Source organism: Cydia splendana, chromosome 4, assembly GCF_910591565.1.
Source record: "Cydia splendana chromosome 4, ilCydSple1.2, whole genome shotgun sequence".
Classification (NCBI taxonomy): domain Eukaryota; kingdom Metazoa; phylum Arthropoda; class Insecta; order Lepidoptera; family Tortricidae; genus Cydia; species Cydia splendana.
Genome location: NC_085963.1, coordinates 4,426,941 through 4,451,405, shown reverse-complemented (window position 1 = coordinate 4,451,405; position 24,465 = coordinate 4,426,941). Strand labels below are relative to the sequence as shown.

Below are 24,465 nucleotides of genomic sequence, written 5' to 3'. Positions count from 1 at the left end.
ATGTAAATCTAGACTACACCAGTAAATGAACACACCGTTCATTTACTGGTTTCAGAACATTTGATAAGCCAGTAATGGAACTATAAAAAATAAAGACTTAATAGCATAATACGCCGACAAACTGTACATTTATAGAAGGTTTAACTCTTAATCAAACCAAATAACTCAACTTTGTACAGGTAAACATTAAATAAGCACTTCATATGTTGCTCCAAACGTACACTGTACTTACCTGGGATCTAATTTTTCCTTACAAAACTTCAAAACCAGAAACCTGTAAACTTCAAATGCCAGTCACATTCAAACTGGCCGAAAATAAATTTATCACGGGTTGCCATTGCATAGAAAATAGAGTTGTTAATAAGAAAAAAAATACGAAAAGTGGTGGAAGTTGCTGTATTTCTTATTTTAGACAAAAAACGTGATTTTGTTCATTCACTGGGGGGTGTTCATTCACTGAAGGGTTTACCCTATATTTACTGGAGATTTTATTTTTATTTTTATACATAATGCATTACATTTTCCCGTCCACATTTTTTTATCAAAGGTTTCATCTATTTTCGCTATATCTAAGTAAAGAATGATTATAATGGCAAAGGTATATCGTCTGAGTATAGTTGCAGAGAGAAGTGACTCTTTATACAGGGTGGCGAAAAAAAAAGTGCATTCCCGTTGCCAGGGAGGTTTTGGGATTATACTGAGCAACTTTTACTAAAAAAGAAATTGTCTGTTTCATACATTTTGGCTGGTCCATTTTCTATGGAAGGGTAAATTTTTTTCGGGTTGGTACCATAGAAAAAGTTGCTCAGTATAATCCCAAAACCTCCCTGGCAACGGGAATGCACTTATTTTTTGGCCACCGTGTATAGAAATTTTCTTGTATCTATTCGTTGAAGTTCAGAAACTATGAAGCAGATGGATTTCGATTCTCGTTAAATTTATACTGTGCATATTTTTGCGTAAAAACTGAATACGAATATAATTTTCTCAACATTTTTGTGTAGAAGGTGAAAAATAATAAATTAAGTAAGAGATTTCTGGAATCTTGTATGGTTATATTAACGGTATTTATTAACCGGGCATTTAGTAACTTGTCATTTTGATCGGGATTAGACCTTTACCTGTTTATTAATTAGTAAAAAATTATATAATTAAACATAACACAAGTTTTTTATATTAAAACAATCGTATAATAACTACAATTCTCACCGCACTAGTATATTAAGTACTTGAAGTTGATATAAAGCAAGCAACGCATTTGCGACGAAATTGAGTAAAAGTGCGGTGAAGGTAATGGTCGCTTTTATGACAGATTACTGGATGCACCGCCGAGAGTGCTTTGAGGATTACCGTTAAGCGTTTTTACACGACTCTAGTGTTCACCATTCTCTTTTTTATTCACCTCGAGCTCAAATTCTAAAATATCTAATTTAAAAGCAGAGCTAGAAGGTAAGTGTTTTTTTTAATTTAAGTGTCTGACACTTAGACTCGTTTAAGGGCGCTTAAAACTGGATTAGGTACTCATTTTTAGTCAATAGTTTCACTAAGATTAATAACTGCCGTATATATTTCAGTATTTTGTTAGCTGTTAGTGCAGATTTTAAAAGTTAAAGTAAAACAGGAGATAGACAGGAAACAATAATGGAGGTCGATCCGAAAAAAGTAAAATGCAGAGTGTTAAAACAAAACCGCAACCGGCAATTGAAAAAACAAATCGAGTTTTGTGAAATAGGAACGCGTTCGTGGAAAGTTAAATGTACACTTGAACGAGTCTATCGATAAATTAAACCGAACACGCTCCAGAATATCCGGACCGTGATTTGCACGTTCCGCAACTCGAAAATGCGAAAAACACCCGTGAAAATTGAAACGTCTGAATGAAATCCAGTTAACGATCTTGGAACCTAGAATATTCAAAAAATGCTGGAATGAAAATAGAACGAAACTTGCTTAGAGAAACGGGAGGAAAAGAGTGTGGTCGCAGACATAGTGCTGGAGGATGTGACTCGTGTATAATTTTTCCCTTTTCTCAAAAGCGCGTCTCCGAACGTTGCCTAAATTAGAACTTGATTTAATTAAAAATAAATGAAGCCGTAAAATTTTAATACCAAAGAAACGTTTTTATTATAAACCGGGGCTTTGTGATAAAAGGCTAGCAACATACGGGTTTTCGTTTCAAAATATCCTATTCAAAACATGAATGGAAGCGGGGCAGGGAAAGAAAACTGTGCCTATTTGCCGTTCCGTTTCAAGCATTTACATTGCCATGTTTGCCTAATGCGAACTGCGTAAAATGTTGTATCTGATGTTTGAAAAGAGGAATGAAGCAGCCAGTTTACTTTACAAATTAAAGGAGATTTTTTTGGCTTGGTCAAATATTTTTACGAAGTAAATTTAAACAAAAAATAAGGTGTTTGAGCTGTTTGTTGTGCTACGTGCAATAGAGGAGTAGGCAAAACAAAACAGTAGAAGTCAAATTTTCACGGCTTAATATTTATTTCAAAATATACCAGCTTACAAAAAAAACAGTCTAGAATTTTACAACAAACGCTAACAATTTTCTTGGGTCAAAGCAGTAATTCGATTACTCGTTCTCGGACGAATTCCTTTCTCAAAATCACATTAATATTACAAAATATAAGATGCCGCAATATTTTAGGCCGGTAGGTAAATTGAAAGAGGTTTCGGCAATTTTATTTTATAACGGCTCGCCGAATCAGGGACGCCTCATTAATGAATTAGGTACCCGCATTTATATTAATTAAGCCCGCGTTCGCGCCATTCTGCGCCATTATGGAAAAATAGAGTTATCATTTTCAGGGCTTATGGTGTCTACTGTAAGATGTTTAATTTCGAACGAATGCGTATCCCTGACATTAAGCATCTTATAATAGGCGCCATTAAATAAAGAAGCTTTTGAAAGACAGTGAATAAATACCTAAAATACTTGCTTGCTTTAAGATTTTCTTCCAGAAAGGTTTATCTTTAAATATACTCAAAATTAGAACGTTGAACAGTACGTTTATTGAACCAATATTAACTAATTTAAATAAAGAAGCAGCATTTCTCAATAAAAGTAATACCTGCATAGGCACTTATCAAAACATGCAACATATCTTAAGTTTGATGTTGCAGAGATCTCTTAACTCGATTCAAAATCAATATACTCGTAATTATAAGTATATAAAACAAACTTTCTACTAGTCCAGTCATAAAACGCTTGTCGTCACAAAACCTCTGTTCGGCGAAGATCTCGTATTTAATTGCTTTCCCTTAACGAGATCTTGCTATTAAACGGATTACAACTTCCTCTGCAAATTTATCGGGGCCAGGAGATTAAAATGAGTTTGTGGCTTAACGATCTCGAATTTAATACAACTACATTATTATATAGACCTCCATTAACGAGATTAGTTTAAGGAGCACATTATGTTCAGGGTGAATCAATCAGCTGCGCAGATTACCGTTTTGATGTTCATCATGTGTTTTCGTTCCTTTCTTGCGTCGCCGCGCGTTCGTTTTACAAAATAAGGATGAGAAAAATCAAATCCTGACCACGAACGTCTGGCTCAACTTGGTAAGTGGTAGGAGCCGGGTCTGGCGCTCGCCCCGCCTCCCGCAACCGCACTCGCGTCTTCCTCGCTCACCATGGCACTGTACTGTTGAACGCACCTCATCTTACAATAATGTAATCTCGCTTCACGACACTTGGAGTGTTTGCACCAGTTGAAGACGGTTCCGGGAGACGGGAGGGTCGAGCGCCGCCTTCGCGGCCGAGTGTCGCATGGAGAGTCGGTGTGTCGTGTTGTACACATTTCGCATAATATATCTATATTAGATTGTGTGTGAGCGGCGCGCGAGGCTCGGGCACGCGCGCGCCCGCGCGTCGCGCGCCGCCGACCCCCGGTATTGTGTGTCCAGAAGGTGTCGAGTCACAGTGTTTAGATCATTATACTGACTGCGTCCTTTTTCTGTTTTTGTTGACACCGTCTAACCCAATAGGACGAGAAGAATCAACTACTTATAACCAATATATGGCTGTCATTGGTAAGTGTGATTAAAAAGAGGAAACTAAATTAACATTTAATAAAATTTCTAACCTTTTCGTTTCACTCTTTTATCTTTCTTTTCGTTCGTGTTTGTTTATGTTTACTTCTTTCGATTTCTAACTCTGTTCCCTTCTCCCGATGCGTTCTCTTCTCTCTTTGACTGTTATTATTTAATGGAAAATTGCATAGCGTTGTGGAATATGCGGCAGTTTTGGATTTTTTGTCATGATTATGTGTAATGGAGAGTCGTTTAGAGTTTTTGGATTGAGGACGCCCGCGTCCGTAGCGTAGACCCTTCGTGCATCCTGCGTACGAGCCAGCTGTCACTCTAGTCCATTAGTGTATCTTCTCATCGACGTAGTAGACATTACATTTCATTTTCTCTTTATTATAATAGTACCCTAGTATACTTATCATCAAAAGCGAGGTAAGTATGTGGTTGTCGTGTAGACATTGTACAAGACTGGTCAATTTTGGTATACCAGCGTATTCGTAAGCCGCAAGCTGCCGCGTAATCCGCAATGCGTTAACAATATGTACTAATGGTTGACGAAATCCGATAAAAACTAAACAATTGCTAAACGGCTGTGGCACTGGCCATCGGCGCTGGTCCAGAGAGTGGTAAAGCGGGTCGGAGAATGTCTGAATGGGAGCATTCCGATGTCAATTGAGAGTATCATATTGGTGTCTTGTTGTACGGTTGTATGATGCACATTGTTATTGGTTGAGACATGACTGTCCACTGTACATTGACTCTGCACATCCCGGGTTCGCTTGTTTTGGCTACAGATGTAGTTCTTTCATATCTGCATGGCCATGGAATGTTACGGTTACGGTAAAGGCATAATGAGGAATGAGGAAGCCCGAGTTTCGTTTGCCTGCGAACCCCGCTGGGACCATAAACAATGTTTTAAAAGTATCTTAATCGTTTTAGTTTGGTATTTTAATCAGGATTATTTTTATCGTCATGTTGTAAAGAAATTAATATTTTTTGACAGCAGAGTTTTGATTAAAATGTACAAATGTAGTTTACGTTGGTCTAGGTAGAAGGTTATTTTAATATAATTTGAATTTTTAAAAACAGAATATAAAATATTTTTTATTGATTTTATTTATTTTTTTACGAATGAATTAGTGTTTTTTTTAATTTCTTTATTAAAAAGAACATAAAATGAATCTGCTTAATGCACATACTTTTGATACTGGCTGCTAAAGTTGACGTAATGTGGGAATGACAATGTTTATTTTATTTTTTCCAGCACTAAAGGTATGTTTGTTAAGCGAATTAAATAACATAATTATTTAGCATTTACCAAAATGGCAGCTTAGTTACCCCAACCGTAGTGACCCCAAGTCCTTGGTCTTGTTAAAAATAGGAGAGCAGTCTTTCTACGTCAAAAAAAATTGGCTTTTGTAATATATTCTGATTTGAAAGTGCAAAACGAAAATATTTCTGGTGCATGATGACTTGAAACTTTCCTACGCATGTGTAGTTGCTTATGTGACCTTTTTTATTCCAATTATTATATACTGACTATTGACCAAAGGTAATAAAACAACACTATAGTCTGTATCATTAGGTATTTAAATAAAAGTAAACAAACAATATTTTTTTACATTTTCGGGTAGTTATAATATACCATTTACCTACAAAACCGCCTGGGTCAGTCACTGAGCGGCGTGACTTTAACCTACATTATTTCATAGTCTAATAAAACATGGTCTTCCATTCCCAGAGTGACACGGGCCTACGTCACAACAACATGGCCGCTATATATAGCGCTATCGCATATTATCATATAGCGCTGTCGCATGATGACGTAGGCGCGTGTCAGTTAGGTGACCTAGAAAAGACGGGAATGGAGTACCAGGCGGAGTATATTATTATACCATGCATTATTTGATCGTGTAATGTTTTCATCTACCCTCAACTGGCTTAAGGAGCCAGTTGAGGGTAGATTTTGTTTACTTTTATTTAAATACCTAAAGATACAGAGTTATAATCGTTTATTGCTAAACAATGGTCAGTCTGATACGTATCTACTTTATTATATTATTCTTATTTAGTACATGCACTGTATTTTATATTTTTGTATATGTATACGTGCTAGTTGTGTTGTTGTATTGTAATATTCCGTACTATATTATATTTTTAAATACTGGTGTATTTTATGATATAACTATTTGGTATCGATATTGCTTTCATTGTTGTACTATAAATATTTATCATAAGTTCTTATGAAAACTATCGAGAATTTCTTGGTTTACCCTTGAATTGCCGACAGACATTTCATCGAATGTTATTTCGAAGACAACGTTTCAAGTATTTTCATTTCATCGACAAGTTATTGCGTCGAAGAATCGATACTAGTAAATTTAAATCGGAGACTTTTAATTGGTACTTGAGTTATTTTGTATATAGTTTATATCATGGTATTTCTTTACGGGTTTTCTTATTTCATTTTGGATTGTATTTAATAAAATTATTACGCATAAAATTATTTCAATTTGTAATATTTCGTTATCGAAACTAAACGCAATCACGTCTGTCGGCTCACTCTGCGCGATTATAGCTAAGTGCTCTAATTTTGAAGATATAATTTTACAAGGCTGCCATTTTCATTTAGGGCAAATTATAAATAGGTTGGTAACAATAGTTTTACTTACTAAGCCGTTCATTTCTGTGTAGGATCGCAGTTCTAACCTAAACCTACTTTGAAAGCCGTTCGTTTCTGTGTGGGATCGCAGTTCTAACCTAACCTAAACCTACTTTCATAGCCGTTCGTTTCTGTGTGGGATCGCAGTTCTAACCTAACCTAAACCTACTTTGAAAGCCGTTTGTTTCTGTGTGGGGTCGCAGTTCTAACCTAACCTAAACCTACTTTGAAAGCCGTTCGTTTCTGTGTGGGGTCGCAATTCTAACCTAACCTAAACCTACTTTAAAAGCCGTTCGTTTCTGTGTGGGGTCGCAGTTCTAACCTAACCTAAACCTACTTTGAAATCTGTTCGTTTCTGTGTGGGGTCGCAGTTCTAACCTAACCTAAACCGACTTTGATAGCCGTTCGTTTCTGTGTGGGGACGCAGTTCTAACCTAACCTAAACCGACTTTGATAGCCGTTCGTTTCTGTGTGGGGTCGCAGTTCTAACCTAACCTAAATCTAAAATTCTTACAACAGAAAAATGTATAAATGTGGAGTACGACATATAAAAATGTATTAAAGTAATACGTCGAACAAATGAATTGCAATGTTTAGTAGTTGTGCCAATTAAAATAATTTGAAACGAATTAGCGATCAAGTAATATTCGTTGAGTAGTATTTCTACGCAGTAAGAAAAATTTAAATAAATAGTATATGAAACAAAATAACGCCAAACAATATTACTAGTACTAACGTTTCGATGAATCGTTGTCGATGAAATAATATTCGATGAAAAGTTTGTCGGCAAAACAAGGGTACACCGAATTTCTTATGTGCCCAAAAACAATTAACAACAAAATCTCATTGTGACTATCCTTCTTATGACTGTTTTATTTTAAACTATTGAGCTTTTATTTATGTAAAGCTCATGTGATTATATTCAATCAATTTAAGTTTAAAATACAAGGTTTAGACCAAAACTAGCCCATGTTCGCGACTTCGTCTACGTAGAATGATGATGATTAATAAAAACTAACCTATTTCTTAGTCCGTCCTCGCGCCTTAAACTATCTCCATATCAAATTTAATTTTAACCGGTTCAGCGGTTTAAGCGAGGTAAGAGACAGACGGACATAATTACTTTTGCGTTTACACTATTAGTAGAGAAGTAAGTATTAGTTACTTTACCCACAGTCATGTAGTCACAACGAGTTTTTGTAATCTAAAGCGAAAATTCCTTCGCCAAGCAAAATTTTCACTTTATGTACATACCCACGAAAATGGCTTATAAATACATGTTCTCTTTGATGTCTCAATTGCTTGGTGAGGGAGTCGACGCGCTGAAACGAATAATCTATCTCACTCTAACGCGTACCAACTGGCTGAACACAGGTGGAAAATTTACGGAATTTCCAGTTACTCTACTCTTATTTTAACATTTTTGAAAGGTTTTGCCAGATACTTTATGTAAGAACAAAAAGCAAATGTTACCATGAAGCGCATATTATTGTGTATAAGGGTACTTTACGTATGACATTGCACAATAGATATAGGTTAAACATTTTAGTCTCTATGTAAAGGCATTGAAATCTTCGGGTTCCTGAGCTGCACTGTCAAAAAATTTACTTGTATGCGCTTAATATTAAAAACTACAAATAATGATACATTATATTCCAGTACACATAGGTATTTACATAGTTTATTTTATTAAATTTGCTGCGTAAATATTATGTAGGTTTCTGATGGCATTTAGGAGTTGGGTCGAAATGTGTTGCGGGCGATAAACATACTACCACCGCAATATCGAAGTTTACAACAAACTTGTATAAATGTCCCGAGTGAAAACTCGTCTATCCACCATATGCCAACAACGCTTACTCTCATATTTCGGACACACAGAGCGCAGAGGCAACGAAAGTTTGGAAAAACTGATTGTGGTTGGAAACACCGAAGATCACGCGGTCGTTCACCAATAAGATGGTCGGACCGATCAAGGTAAAGACTCGTCATCCTCTGCTTTCTACACGGTCGTCAAAGACGCGTTGACCAGGATCCTGTGGAGGCAGATCATCCGCTCCAGATGCAACCCTGATACTGACCACGATCCTCAGACATGAGGGACCGACCAGAGAGAGTATAAATGGCGCCACACACAGCGTGATTATACTGAAATATGGCGTGTTTACTGCTTTATTGAGATTAATTGTCTGCGCAGTTTTGTAAATGACACTAATCTGGATTTCCCCTTGAACTGTCGTACACAATCATGAAATTAATTAATCTGTACTGATAACTGGTTTTGTAATTCGTGCGAGGTCAGAACTGAAATAGTATTAAGTACCAATGTGCCAAGAAGAATTAAAAAATAAATTGCAAAATTCCCATGATAAGTTCTCGGTATTTTTTTCTGCGCGTTTATTGCCAAACCTTTTTACAGTTAGTTTCGATTTCTACGACTCTTGAAATAGATGCCAATTCGAAGAAAGTGTATTTAACCCGTAGACAAAAACTATAAACTCGAAGTACAGAATCAACTTAAAACAAAACTTTGATATCAAAATATTTATATTTCTGATGTTCTTCGATTGAATCTTTTTAGGGTTCCGTACCCAAAGGGTAAAACGGGACCCTATTACTAAGACTCCGCTGTCCGTCCGTCCGTCCGTCTGTCACCAGGCTGTATCTCATGAACCGTGATAGCTAGACAGATGAAATTTTCACAGATGATATATTTCTGTTGCCGCTATCACAACAAATACTAAAAAGTACGGATCCCTCGGAGGGCGAGTCCGACTCGCACTTCTCCGGTTTTTTTTATACGCATAACACGCTATTGGATGTCTTAGCTACTTTCTAAACTAATGTTGAAACCATCTTACTTCCTTGATTTAATAATTCCTTGGTTCTGTTTCCACCGCGGTCATCCCTAGCCCGCTAAAACACTTGTCAAGTTCTGGCAGTTCATGACGACCCCTCATAACACAAACACCCGAGACATAGCGAAGTTGCCCAACTTTTGTAATATGGCGAAGTTGGTAGCAGTTGCTTTGTTGTCCCTAAGCAGTACATTGCAATGCCTGTACACGTTATTGTATCTGTATTCAGCCAGTTGGGTGTAATTGGAAAACAAATTTGAAGATTTCTTTGTCTATGGTTTGTGAAAAAGTTTTGCCGGTAAACGCTGAAATATTGCATGCTTTAAAAAGTTTCACAAAAAATGTGGAAATAAATGAAATCTGGCAAATGGCCGGAGGTCTAATTAAAGCGGCCTTAACGCGCCCCGAGCTACATTATGACGTCATTAGTCGGTTATGGGTAAGACGCTTGTTGAAAAAAAATCGAAAACGATAATTTAGAACAAACTTCCAGTTTGCTAAGTAGGTACGCGTTACTGATTATCACCAGCGAAATGGGTTTGTCGAAGTAATTTAAAAAAATATTATATTACTCGTCAAATTCATATTATACGCTTTTACACGCATAATTATACTTTATCATTCACCTTAGAGATGTTTTTATGGTCTTCATCAATTCAATAAATTTCAATGCACGATTCTTCAAAATTGTTTTTCAAAAATATTATTTTTGAACATCAAATAATTTACTTGCGAGCAATTTCATAATACCAATATTTATTCAAAGTATGAAACCATTTTTTTTGTGTTAAAAATAAAAACAATATAAGTATTTTGCGATATAGATGTTAGCCGGTTGATCTAAAAATATATGTAACTTAATTACTTTCTATGACATGTGCTCTTTTCTTTACAATATATGTATTGATATTACCTACTTTAACTGAAGTTTTCATGTTAAAGAGCTCAACATCTAATCGCAGGTATTCAAGTTATCAACATTACTTAACACGCTATCCCTTACTTTCACTTTAATGATTACTTGCGTGTGACAGGAATGGAACGACTACAACCTGAGGTGGAACGATAGCGAGTACGGCGGCGTGAAAGATCTGCGCATCACACCCAACAAGCTATGGAAACCAGATGTTCTTATGTATAATAGGTGAGAGTATGGTTGCCGTGGGAGAATATATACTGACTATTACATCAGTAACAACTATGTGGCTACCACTAGTTTGGCACTGACATAAACGCTATCGAGAACGTAACTTACTTTCCATGCATCTCGCTCGTACTCGCATATTAGCGCGAGCGAGATGTATAAAAAGTAAATTACGTTCTCGATAGCGTAATGTCAGTTTTGACACAGTCAGTGAATCATGGGACGGGTACTGATTATTGAATAACTACACAGACGACATATGACTTGACAAAGGCATAATAATATTTCCACCTTTCATTTTATCTAGTCAGTCGAAGGTAACTTTACACAGACTGAACAAAACAATGTGAGGCAGTGTCATTTTAAACGTCATTTTATCGTAGAAATTTGTCATTAACGATGATAACTATTGCCACTTAGTGAGTATGAGGTGATGAGTTATAAGCGCTGGTGGCCTAGCGGTAAGAGCGTGCGACTTGCAATCCGGAGGTCGCGGGTTCAAACCCCGGCTCGTACCAATGAGTTTTTCGGAACTTATGTACGAATATCATTTGATATTTACTAGTCGCTTTTCGGTGAAGGAAAACATCGTGAGGAAACCGGACTAATCCCAATAAGGCCTAGTTTCCCCTCTGGGTTGGAAGGTCAGATGGCAGTCGCTTTCGTAAAAACTAGTGCCTATGTCAAATCATGGGATTAGTTGTCAAGCGGACCCCAGGCTCCTATGTGAGCCGTGGCAAAATGCCGGGATAACGCGAGGAAGAAGAAGAACTATTGCCACACTTTCTCATAAGCTAAGCTAAGGATCATAGTCATAGTCATAGTCATCACGGGGTTTTATTCTAATTATCTTTACTTACAACTGCAGCGGCATCATGGTCGCGTTTTTATCACCTGTCATGGCATGCGTCACTTTCGCACTTACATACTTGTTAGAACGTGACAGGCATGGTGACAAATGATAAAGAGCCGGCCATCTTAGCTCTTCTGAGTAAGTAACATTAGTTTTTATTAAAACTTATCTTGCCATATTGGGCTGAGCAGACATCTTTTTATCTGGTTAAATAAAATAGCGGCCACAAAAATCTTTAAAGGATTTGAAAGAATTGTTTCATAATAATAAACACTTTTCTCGTACATATATGTTCGTTATCTTTTTTTGGTAATTTCACAAATTGATTTCTCTTATTTCTGTCCAGTTTTTCAATTTACTTTATCTAATGTGCTATCAAAATTGATAATGTCATTAGGACAATGTTGGCAGACGCATAGACGCACATGTGAGTCTGACATGAACAATTTACGAAAGAAAAAACACACACATTAAGACTGCGACGCGTCTATGTTAAAGACAAATACATTTTCCAGACATTTTTACAAGCAAATTGTGTACTTTTATTTGTGTTTAACACAAAAAAGGGTTTGTGAATCCCGGATTGTGCTAAATCGAGGCTTTACGAAGGCCAACACCCAGCAAAGTCAACCGTGGCAAAACAAATATGTGGCGATATGATTTATTTTGGGTTTTTTGGGGCGGTTTTGTTGAAGGTTTTACGGGTTGACTCTCGTGAGTACAAATATTAATAATCATTGTAATGTGTGCCATGTTATGAGTTTCTAATTACAAAAGATAATTACAGAAGGCTCGTATGCCTCATTATTTGCCATTCTTAGTAAATATATATTTAACGCCATAACTAGGTTAATTAACTTTGTTATTTGTTTCTGTGGGTAAATACCTACGTCTCAAGAGACGTAAGATTACGTCACCTTACAAAAGCGTAATTTAAAATGTACTAAAAAAGCATTTTCTTTTAAATATAAATCCTGGCCATTAACTAACTATTGTGATTGATTACATAAAATAGCTACAAAATATTGTTGATCGATTATTTAATACTGGTATTAAAATTAATTTATAGCCAGAAATGTAAAGGTAAAAGAGCACATCGATTCCGACCATTGTTAAACATGGTCGACAAATAGGTACTATGAGACGAACGTGACAGTGACAGTGAGCATACAAAAACTGGGGCATTGCATTCCACAAAATCTACTTTGTCATGGATGTGACGCCTATGCAATAGAATAGAATAGAATAGATTTATTCGTAAGCACAAACAATCGAGACAATACATAATATAAAAGAAAACACAAAATAAGATTAAAGTGCCACGAAAAGGCCCCATATCAGCATGTTGCTGGTGGCTTCCAGCGCTGATCTCCCGATGAGACCATCAAGTGAGAAGAATCACGGTAGGTAACAGACAAGAAGAAAAATACATAGAGATAACATACAGTAAAAAAATACATCGAGATAACATACAGTAAACAAATAGTTAAATAAAAAAATAGTTACACAGCAAGAATACACAACATATTGCGCTTTGGGATGGTAACTATAGTTGCTCAAGCAAATCTTGTCAGTAGAAAAAGGTGGCAGGCGCGAAGGGTTATCTTCTAGATGGCAGCTACCTTAATAATTTGCAGTACTCTGTATATAAACCATTTAAAGCTAAGTTATCATGTCTAATATCGGCATCTTAGCTTTAGGCGCTGGTGGCCTAGCGGTAAGAGTGTGCGACTTACAATCCGGAGGTCGCAGGTTGAAACCCCGGCTCGTACCAATGAGTTTTTCGGAACTTATGTACGAAGTATCATTTGATATTTACCAGTCACTTTTCGGTGAAAGAAAACATCATGAGGAAACCGGACTAATTCCATAAGGCCTAATTTACCCTCTGGGGTGGAAGGTAAGATGGCAGTCGCATTCGTAAAAACTAGTGCCTACGCTAATTTTTGGGATTAGTTGCCAAGCGGACCCCAGGCTCCCATGAACCGTGGCAAAATGCCGGGACAACGCGAGGAAGATGATGATGATCGGCATCTTAGCTTTGTCAGTGTTAAAAATGCGTACCCGACAGTTATCTGGTCTCTTATCCTGTCATTGTCAACCTTTTCTGTCAATTAGTCAGTTTAAATTCAATTCTAATTAGATTTTAGGGGAATGAGCATAGTGCTCCAGGGATTTCTTCGTGGGCTGCTCTAATTGGTAGGATATTACTTTCTACTGTTATTACCTTATTTTTCCTAACGGTTCGATTAAAGAGTCAATTTAGAAACAGGGAATCGTTATTTGAATCAATAAGCGATCATTGGTTTGGTTATTTTAGGAATTGCTTTTGACGTGATAACATCTTATAAATCGATGAACACCGGTAGCATGCACGAAAAAGTGTCACGTTGTGAACAGATCTCTATGGTAACGTTACGTTATGTAATGGTAATGTTTTCTTATAACGTTATCAAACAAAATTATCGTCCGTAAACCGACTTTACAAACAACCATATTCTTTTTTTTGTTGATACTAGTGAGAGCAAAAAGAAATAAAAGGCAGGTTCGGAAAAATGAGTGAAAGGAATGTATAGTGATTACTCCAGACATCCGATGATCGATTACATTATTTAGATAAATGCAGGAAATAGAGCTTATTTGTGGCTAGAATTGGCTATTAAAGTAGCTATCCATTACAGCAAAACGGATTAGGTTTAAAGGCAATCAATTGTACACACAATTATCCACCTTAATTGTTTTAATTAAACATAATTCTCTCAGTAATCGCTCAATACCTATACTATAGCAAGCCCAAATTCAAATTGCTTTCATTTTGAACCTTTGTTGAATTAGAATAGGGTTGTGTTTTAACTGCTCATTTGAATGAGACATTATATTTAAATTACAATACATTTCGACCTTGTATGCTTAAAAGGTCGTAACTGACCTGATTTTCGCACTTAATACGCTATTTAGTACTAGAATAACGTGGAATAAAACGCACGTGGAGTAGTCTAATGGCAGTTGGGTTTAATCAGATTTGCGGTACGGGTTTAGAGTTGATTGCATTCATTTAATTTTGTACAAAACTAGGACACGGCGGCTACGTATAAAATAGAGTAGTTTTGTTTTCATTCGTTAGTCTATAAATTAAGCTTATTTCTTTTGGATTTGACGATAAAACTAGAAACATTGGTTAATTTGAAATTGTACTAACTTTTGGAACATGAATTGCAAATTGAACTGATCAAAAATATTTCCTTTGATCTTAATAATTAGTTGGGTATTTATTAGTTAAAGATGAGTTAAAGTATAGTCTAAAACCGATGTACTATAAGAAGATGCGATATTCTCTTAAAAAAGAAATGCAAAGTAGTTATTTGATTTTATATCTTTTTTCTCTATTTTCTATCCATTTTCCTATTGCAATGACTAGTAGTCTGATCATTCGGAAAATGGTGCAAAAAGTTTCATCAGATTTCACAAAAAATACCTTAATACAATTATGAATGTTTAAATTGAATGTGGCAAGTGGCAAAACTTTAGTATCAAACTAAATCAAAGGATGAATAACGCTAGACCGGGCCGAGGTGTCCGACATGTCTTTTTCCATAGTAAACGAAGCGCCGGAAGCTCCGGTCCGGCCCCGGCCCGGTCTAGCGTGAGTTATCCTTAAACATATTCAAGTAGAACGATCTTTACTGAGCTAATAGTCTAACACAATTCTCTTTTACACTTCTGTAACACTCTTTTTCCGTAAATCTGTTATGAGCATAGTTCAAGGTTTGGTTCTGATTCAGGAACTTCTGTTTTTACTCAACATTTTACACAGTCCTATAAGGCCGCAATTTGTTTAACAATTACCACCCTAAAGCGCAATATTAATATCCCAAAGCAGCGAATTTTATCAATTTGCACCTGGCAACACTGGGCTTAAGCGGCGTTCATCCCCGTTTATGTTAAACACGTTGTCTAGCCATGTAAATTGTTCCGAAATTGGCCCCCAGCGTGGCGATGGTTGGCGTTGCGCCAAACGCCATGTTATTCAATGCTCCTGGGCTTGCTTTCAGAACGTGTAATATTGTAGTGATTTTTGTAATAACTATTGGATTGGGGCACTAAATTTGCGGCATACACATACAGAAAAATTCTGTCTCTTATTTTCCTGAAAGGTATGGATACTGCAACCTACTTTTTAGTTGTGGTTTGTATGAACTAAAACCAGACCGAAAGTATTTTTGGGCTGTATGAAAACTGGGGGCATTCAAACATGTAAAATTTTTACAATAAATATCCAACTTAGAACCTATGCTTAGATTTTACAATTTTTTTGTGGATAAGCTCCAAAATAGCATGGTAGGTACTATTCCAATCCTGCTAATGTGTCTCAAAGCTGCTACCGATCTCCCTCCTTACGGTCTCCCCAGTGACACCCGGGTCCATCAGTCAGTTTTCCCCACTTGCGTTCTTTGGCTTTTCCATAACTTCTCCCAATCTCGGTAGTCTTTTGTATTCTCTAAGCGTGGTCACGTGCGTTGATAAGTATTTTGCATTCTTTTCTCTCCGCCACCAGAAGCTGATTTTTGTCTTTTTATTTTAGAACTAATCTCGTTTATTCACTTAGTTCTCTTAGGTAGTTGAACGCAGCCATATTCCATATCCCGCAAGGAGTAAACACTATAATGCGTCGACGGCTATGAATTATGATTTAGTATCAGTTCGTTGCTGGCGCGAGTCCAAAATGGATACCTTTGCAAAACTGCCACCTCGAGCCAACTCCATAAAGCAAAGAAACAAATAACATTTAATCTTTTAAAAATCATTTATTGGTGGGAATGATATTGATATATACGTTTATCAGTACGTACGTACGTAAATTATAGTAACACTACCTACTTATAAATTCCTCGGTAATTTCTGGCACAACAAATATTACAAAAAAACAAAATTTTAGCTAAATTAATCAGAGCTGCTAACATTTTATTGTTAGGGGTGACTCAATCAAATAAATGCGTAAATAAAATAAATAAATATTGGACATTCTTACACAAATTGACTAAGCCCCACAGTAAGCTCAAGAAGGGTTGACTGATCGTGTTGTGGGCACTCAGACAACGATATAAATGAAAATAACTAAACAACACAGGGAATAGTCTAAACGGGCATAAATTAACTAACAATCGTAGACATTTTGTCCTCATTAACAAGATTGAACACCCGTTTTTCGATATGAATGTTTAAAATAACACTCATTAACTTGAGTAAGTAGGAACCTATCTACACGCTTGCTTTAGATAAGTTAACTGCCTCCAAAATATAATCAGGACGCCAATGTTTACCCATTACCAAATTGCTTGCGTTCAAGTATTTTCTTGAAACAGTTGCCATGTCAACATAATATAGTCAAAACCGCGGGTCCCTGTTTCTAACTACACAGAACGTTGCGTTGTTTAATTAAACTTAATGAGAGTCGTACAGTTCACATGTTCATTGTACCAATGTGCCTATGTTTAGCAGAGTTCACTTGTACCGATGTTTTGCAGAGATTGGTCCATCTAAAAGTTATTTGAGAAGTAGGTATTTAGTGTATAAACTGTAAAAATTACTTTTTGAAATTTAAAAAAATATAATGTTTAAAAAAAAAAAAAAAAAAAAAAAAAAAAAAAAAAAAAAAAAAAAAAAAAAAAAAAAAAAAAAAAAAAATAATGTTATATTTAAAAAAACTGCGTAATTATTAGTAAAATCCTCTATAGGTAATTGACGTGGCACCAATAATGAGATGTAATACAATTTGCCCCCTAGAATCCGATGCTTGAAAATAACAAATTCTTTAAAATAAGTAAGTATTTAACATACCTACCTAAGTTTATAAACACTGGCAATATTTTACCATAAAAAAGATTTATAGAGCTGGTTAAGTTTAACGTTTCACAATTTTTTCTGTGTTTTAAAAGAAATGGCGCCATACTGTCTACGACAGGAGAGAAAAAAACATAGTTTTAATTGGTTAACTATCTTTCATAATTTTTTTTTTCAATTTCAATATTGTTAAAGAAATTGCAGTATTCTCATAAAACACGTCTTTTCTTCTCTTCTCTATTCTCTATCTTTCAAAAATATCAAAGAAGAATCATTCAACTTTTAACGAGCATGTCTAAAATACACCAAATTTTCTCTTAAGTGTCTCAATGAACCATGATCGTCGATTTTACCATTCTGTCATACTATGACATGTTTAGAAGGCCCCTTACCATACTGTTACAGTACACAGTTATGGTAGTGCTTGTCTATTTCTGCACAGGGAACAGTCTAAACGTTACTCTAACGTCGGCCGAGCAGGCTTGCCAGCCATTTGATTATGAAAAGCTTTTAAATCACTTACGGATTGTAACAGACTTGTTGTTTACTGTCTAGCTTGTGTTCCCGTCGACGGCCTAGCGTAGCCGCTCACACCGTCTAACTATACTCTAGCCCCCTTTTTCATAAGACTTGGCAACCTCTTACAAACCACTGGTACATTTTGTCTCATTCTAATAACGAGAAATGTCAAGATGACGGATAGGGACAAACAATTTATGGAGGGTAGAGGTAAGGAGGGGATGTTGTTTAAAGTGTAATATTGATAGCGTATTATGCAGTAAATTAATGTGGATGTGTGCTGATAATGAAAAATGAATCATGAAACGCGTTTAACCACCATTCTGGCGTCAACGCCGGGTAGCCCACGCGGGTCCTTGTAAAGTCCAGCTATCACCTTACAAGAGCTCAAAACCCAACTACCGAACAACGTCGTGCTCTACGAGCCTTTGGTATTTCTACCACTAGCCGTGGCTGGGTAGAGCCCCAGAGGCCATAATTTTATAATTCTTTACCGTACACCGGCTGAAGCTTATTTATTACAAATAATAATTATTAATAATATCCCACGTGGGATCCACTTTGACGTTGGCGAAATCATCGACAGTATCGATGGAGCCATATTACCCAAAAATTTAAGTACGAAGAAAACTCTCTTAAACTTATTATATTTCCAAGGCACAACATACTAAAACATGTTGGCACGTGATAAAAGTTAAATCTAGATAGCTTTACAGAAAATCCAGCGCAGCACACGTAATACACAACCCTTTTAACATTCCATTAAAAGGCTTTACGACACGGTGTGATACAAGCCGACACTTGGCGGCCCGCCAGCCTCGGAGTGGTTACCCCGTACACTATTACACGATAGGTATTGCTGAGCACCCTTCACGAGATTCCCTCGCCTTTCGGCTTCGGCTTTCAATTCCCATCCTCAACGACTTATCTCCACTTAATCTCGGGCCAATTGCTCGTCTTTTTGTTCCGAGGCTTTTTGTCGTTGTAATTAAAAGAGGTTGGTTATTTATGGGTCAAGTTTATTGCTTTAGTTTCTCTGAGAAAAAGGTGGAAAGTAAGTAGTGTCCTGTATAAGGCTTCGTAAAAAGTAAATATATATCATCCTTTTCTTTGTTTCGCTGTTTTTGTATATTTCGTATTATATTGCATTAAATAACACATGGTCACAATATTATACTGCCAGTAGTTAATTTAGGCTGCTGTTTAGCATTTGGAAAAAAAAAATTGAACTGATATTACAATATCCCTTTAATATACTGATGTTGTTGCCATTTGCCACATTGCACACAATTAAATCAGAGAAAGTTAAAAACAATAAATGGGTCAAACAGTTTTCAGAAAAAGGTCAGTTAAAACTTAATTAATAATACATACGAGATGCTCACGAGGAACACGTGAGATTTTAATCACGCATTTCTGAGACCAATAGAAGGGAAAAATGGTATATGAGTTTAGGTCAAAGTAATCAAGTCTTTAACTAAATAGGGTTAATCCCTCGTATTCTTAGACACAGATCCGTGCGTGGGCATTTTAATATATTGTATTAAATGTCACGGTCACTTTTTCAATGATCTAATTTAACAGGCAGCATACGAGGAGTTATAGGGCCATTTCAACTATAATTGTAGTTGTGAACCTAGAACAGTTATGTAGCGACGATTAAGCAGTTAAGGACTTGTTGGACGCTCTACAAGTGGGCGCGAGATTTGCCTCGACGACAAATTGTCGTAGTTACGAGTTCCTAACTAAACTGCTTCAACTACGTGCTTGTAAAAAGACTAGTTAGTTGATAAATACTGGTATAAACTCTGAGTGATACTAGACTAGGTCAAGTGTTTTAGTACAAATTCAGAAACACGAGAACGAAGTGTAGTTAGCTACTTAAAATCTGGGTCAAATATTTTCTGCACCAAATATACAGTGACGGCCAAAGAGGTCAAATATATCGTAACACATCTTTGTTACCATTGAAATTAGGACTTTAGCCATCACAATTTATTTGATGATAGCTTTATGTAGGTTCGTACTAAACTTAAATTAGTTTATTTTTTGTCGGTTAACTATAGTTTATAATATTGCAAGTAGTTTATTGATTGGGGTATCTACAGTGACAATATTAACTAAGAGATAACACGCGTGTATATAACTGTCCAAAAACTAGAATTAAGAATAGCTAGCTGCCTAGAGTATAAAGATAGCTACGCTAAGCAATAAATTCTTATATAAATTTGGCGTATGTCAAATAAACATCCTGAAATTTGCGTTTCACTTGAAATTTGGCTATATTAAATGTAGGAAGCCGAGCCGTCTTGGGTTATAAGCATTCAGCTAACGCGCGCACAATGCCCCACGAATAATAATGCACAACGCATGAATTATGTCACTCATACGCTGGCGTTCGTGAATATTTTATTGTTGTTATACGATAACTGTCATCGCGAGTGCGAATGTGTTAACATTAGAGACGATGGGGGCATGGGGGCGTTTTCTCGTGGGGTTCGCCACGGAATTCTACGAGCTGTAAATTATATCAAAGTACCTTTGAATTCAATGCTTATGTTTTATTGTACAGGTAGTGTTAGAAAATAGTTTCAATAATAATTAATTAAGGAAGAACTTATCTACATAACAACCGGGAATATTTAGATTTTAGTATTTGTCTGGGAAACTCAATATTCTTTTTTATTTTTTTTTTTCTTAACAAGACAGGAGGGAGGGTTTTTTAGGCAGGGAACCTAAATAATTGTGGCTTCTGTATGCATATGAAGCATATATTTATACACTCTATGCGTATGAGCATAGAGAGTATAGGGACCCTTCACTAATGGAAAGCCACAATTTAACCTTGAAGTCTAGATTCATAATTCTTCCATATGAAGAAAAACCTAAACAGAAATAGATTATTACTTATGCATAATAATTTATTAAGCATAATATCTTTCTTCAAGATGTATAAAGATCACGTAGTATTATTAATATATCGTAAAAGTATAAAACTTAAGCTGAAAGTACTTTTATTAGTTACTTATACACTTTCTTCACTTTCTTCAGAAAGTATATCTGTAACTATGTACTTTTAAGTTATTTCGCTTATACTGATCTGTGACGCGGTGAGCAAAGTTATGTTAAAGGGCAAAGTTATGTTAAAGGGCAAAGTTATGTTAAAGGGCAAAGTTATGTTAAAGGGCAAAGTTTTATACTTTTACGATACATTCAGAGACAGTAAGCAGGTAGTCATCTTTCGCTTTACATTATCCATTTGAGTACTTAGCATGTACTAACTCATGCTGAACAGGATTTCTTGACTGTGAAGGGAAAGTGTTCAAGTTAAGTACATTGTGTTTTAAATTCTGTAATCGTGTTTTTTAACTAATTTAGTTTGTATTATTAACTGTGTTCTTGGTACTGATGATAAACTGAGATTCAATTTTACAATTCTTTTAGTAGGTAGTTAAAAATTAATACCAAAGCATTTTCCATTCCTTAATTTTCATAAACATGCGCTATTCGGCCAATAAATAGAAAACAAAACTATTGTCCATTAAAAACAATTCTTTATTCGTCGAACAGCGTTAACCCGTTGAAAACCTTTTAAATAAATAAAAATGGTTGCACTTTCAATAATCATAACTTTTTCTTTTTATTAAATAAACCGACTAATTTTTATTTTTGAAATTAGTGACAACAAAGTAGGAGGTTTGCCCGAATGACGATTGGTACTCGAACCATATTTCTCTCTTTTTTTTAGAGTAACAATCGTCCGCGTGGATTCACACTCCTACTCAGTGTTGCCACACCTAAATAATATTAAAAGTACATGGCACGCTAGTCGCTGATTTGAGACACCACAATCGTCGTCTCGCTTGTCAGATCTCCTTTGATAATGTTCAGTAAATGGCAACATTTCACAACGCGTCCTTTGACAGTTTCGCAGTGGAAACCATGAAAGAACGATTGATGTGCCGTTTAGTCTATGGTCTGGTGGAGCGAGAGGATGATTCCTGTCGGTATCAGTGATAAATGAGTGTTTTTAAAATAACATTTTATTTATCACTGTCGGCAGCATATAAATGGTCCCCGATGAAACCGAAGCACTATAAATTTTATACTAAACACTTACTATAAATACTAAACTACTTTATACACCTTTTAAGAACTAGTACACACATTAGTTTAGAAGATAAAATATATTTTATGTTTAAATTAAATGGCTCCATTCACCTTTCTTTAGCAATTTTATAGCTATATTATAAACGCTTGATTTTTTATTTTACCTACGTAAAGTTTGGCCTAATTTCAATAAGCACAATTAACGCCCGCACACCTTCAAAATAATGAAAAAATATAAAACCAAGAATCCTTACAAAGGCGTCTCTTATAAAAGGGCTTATTGAAATTTAAAGAGCCCTTTTATTCATTAAAGAAAGCTTTTAAGTATTTGTTTCGGATTGAAAAGGGCCGATGAAGGATCGTGGACTGAGTTCAAAATTTATTATTGGAGCGAGATCAATATTTTTTTCTAGCTAAGAAACTAAATACCTACAAGAAAAAAAATCTTAGTCAGATAGATGGAAAGACATGACACAGAAACACTCACATCCGATCGGCGTTTTGTTGAAAGATCTGTTTTTCAATGTATACCATTGTTTGTTAGTGCTGATGAGGGTTTTGACGGGACCTACCAGACCAATGTGGTGGTCAGAAACAACGGCAGTTGCCTGTACGTGCCTCCGGGCATTTTCAAGAGCACATGCAAGATAGACATCACGTGGTTCCCCTTCGACGACCAACACTGTGACATGAAGTTCGGTAGCTGGACCTACGATGGCAACCAGGTATAGAATAGTGAGCAACACTTTAGCTGCGTCGACCGTGCGCTTGCGCGTCTACTCGAACCCATTCCGTTCGAGTCCATACGCAAACGTTTGTATTGCGATTACCCCAATCTTTTCTTTACGTGCCGCAGCTAAAGCGTTATCAACTGCTGTTGCATTCTATAGAAATTAAGCACTTTGAATTACAATAGTTTAAAAAAACGGGTGTAACAGCAGTCTTTCGTTAAGGCTAAGATAGGATATAAAGTAGGGCTGATAATGAAGGGAACCATGTGAGAAACCAGAAGGATGTTGGATATCCCAAACGTTTTGTATGTACTATTTTGCATGGAGCAAAAACTTCACACGAAGCACTCTTACAAGCGATTATATTGAGATTTCAACTGCCATACGGATAACCTATAGTAAAATATATAAACCATATTCAATTTCTTACGATTGTAGCACATTCATGTTTTTAAGTTCTTTAACATGTGGTTTAAAGTTGGAGCAGTCAACTTTGTCTTGCTTCTCTGAAAATTGTGAAATGAATATAAATAGGAACTGCTTTCCATGATATACCTAAAAACAACTATGTGCTGCTTTGATAATTTATGGTCACATGCTTGCAACCTGACTTGCTACTGCTTATCTGTCATTTGTTTTGAGTTTTGTTTATACCGTTTTGTTACATCACTACATATTATCCATATAAGAATCTATTCATAGTCTACATAAAAACTTTTATGTACAACTGCACGATGTCGATCATTCACTGTCACTGACATTATTTTGCGAACAGTTTCGGCATGGAATCGTTTATCTATATGTTATTATATTCTTTGTCCCCTGTATCTAATATTGATATTTGCGGTGTAGTCCGTATGGCAGTGTTTTAGTTATAATCTGTACTCTCTTAGCATGATTCTGCATCCCTTTAGTCTGTGTACCGTAGCTGCACACTATTCGAGGATCTCACATTCCCTATGAACCAGTTTCATGAGAGCTCCCTAAGCATGCAAATACGTGGTACATGAGGGTTTGGCATGGTTGGTTCCCGGATTAAGCCCTTAGATAGTGCATCATAAGAGAATGTACGATATTTGGGACTTCACCATGTTTTGTTCTGACAGCTGGATCTGGTGCTTAAGGATGAGAATGGTGGCGATTTGTCCGACTTCATTACAAATGGAGAGTGGTATTTAATAGGTAAGTTTTTCAATGTTTTTTCTTTTTCTTTTAAATACAGTAAATGTAAATTCAGTACTGTTCTATTTTTAAGCGATTAAGTCTTTCGTCTATTTATGTAAAGTTTCAAATACTAATAAAAAAAATATTTTTATTCCACAGGAATGCCAGGAAAAAAGAACACGATAACATATGCGTGTTGTCCAGAGCCTTACGTGGATGTAACTTTCACCATAATGATAAGAAGAAGAACGTTATACTACTTCTTCAATCTCATAGTTCCATGTGTCCTTATCTCTTCGATGGCTCTGCTGGGCTTCACTCTTCCACCGGACTCTGGAGAAAAATTAACACTCGGTCAGTATCATTTCTAAAATTAGTTTAAATTATATGTGAACTTTCTTAGATAATGGGATTAGGTATACAAATAGAATTTGCATGACAGTTCTCTGTTATAATTAATCGTAATCAGATGTTTAAATTTACATAAAATTAGGCACGAATATTGCTCAAAAGTGTAGTATACCGATGGACTAGAATAG

At 36.0% G+C, this 24,465-nt stretch overlaps 1 protein-coding gene and 1 long non-coding RNA gene across 7 annotated transcripts in view; one reads left to right on the top strand and one right to left on the bottom strand.

The window, feature by feature from the left end:
• Nucleotides 1–24,465, top strand: part of LOC134789693 (neuronal acetylcholine receptor subunit alpha-7) — a 170,527-nt gene that overhangs the window by 124,299 nt on the left and 21,763 nt on the right. For 4 of the 6 annotated variants that reach the window (XM_063760301.1, XM_063760303.1, XM_063760299.1 and 1 more), the window contains exons 3-7: nucleotides 4,003–4,047; nucleotides 10,599–10,708; nucleotides 22,576–22,756; nucleotides 23,869–23,944; nucleotides 24,086–24,280. In XM_063760301.1, the coding sequence (XP_063616371.1) occupies nucleotides 4,003–4,047; nucleotides 10,599–10,708; nucleotides 22,576–22,756; nucleotides 23,869–23,944; nucleotides 24,086–24,280 (607 nt within the window). Of the gene's footprint in view, nucleotides 1–3,532; nucleotides 3,578–4,002; nucleotides 4,048–10,598; nucleotides 10,709–22,575; nucleotides 22,757–23,868; nucleotides 23,945–24,085; nucleotides 24,281–24,465 lie in introns of all 6 variants that reach the window. The other 2 variants (XM_063760304.1, XM_063760300.1) reach the window with 1 other exon arrangement.
• LOC134789744 (uncharacterized) lies at nucleotides 11,148–11,388 on the bottom strand. Its single transcript, XR_010144109.1, has 2 exons — nucleotides 11,309–11,388; nucleotides 11,148–11,269 (listed from the first exon to the last, which is right to left on the bottom strand). It is a non-coding gene; the product is annotated as an uncharacterized LOC134789744 (long non-coding RNA).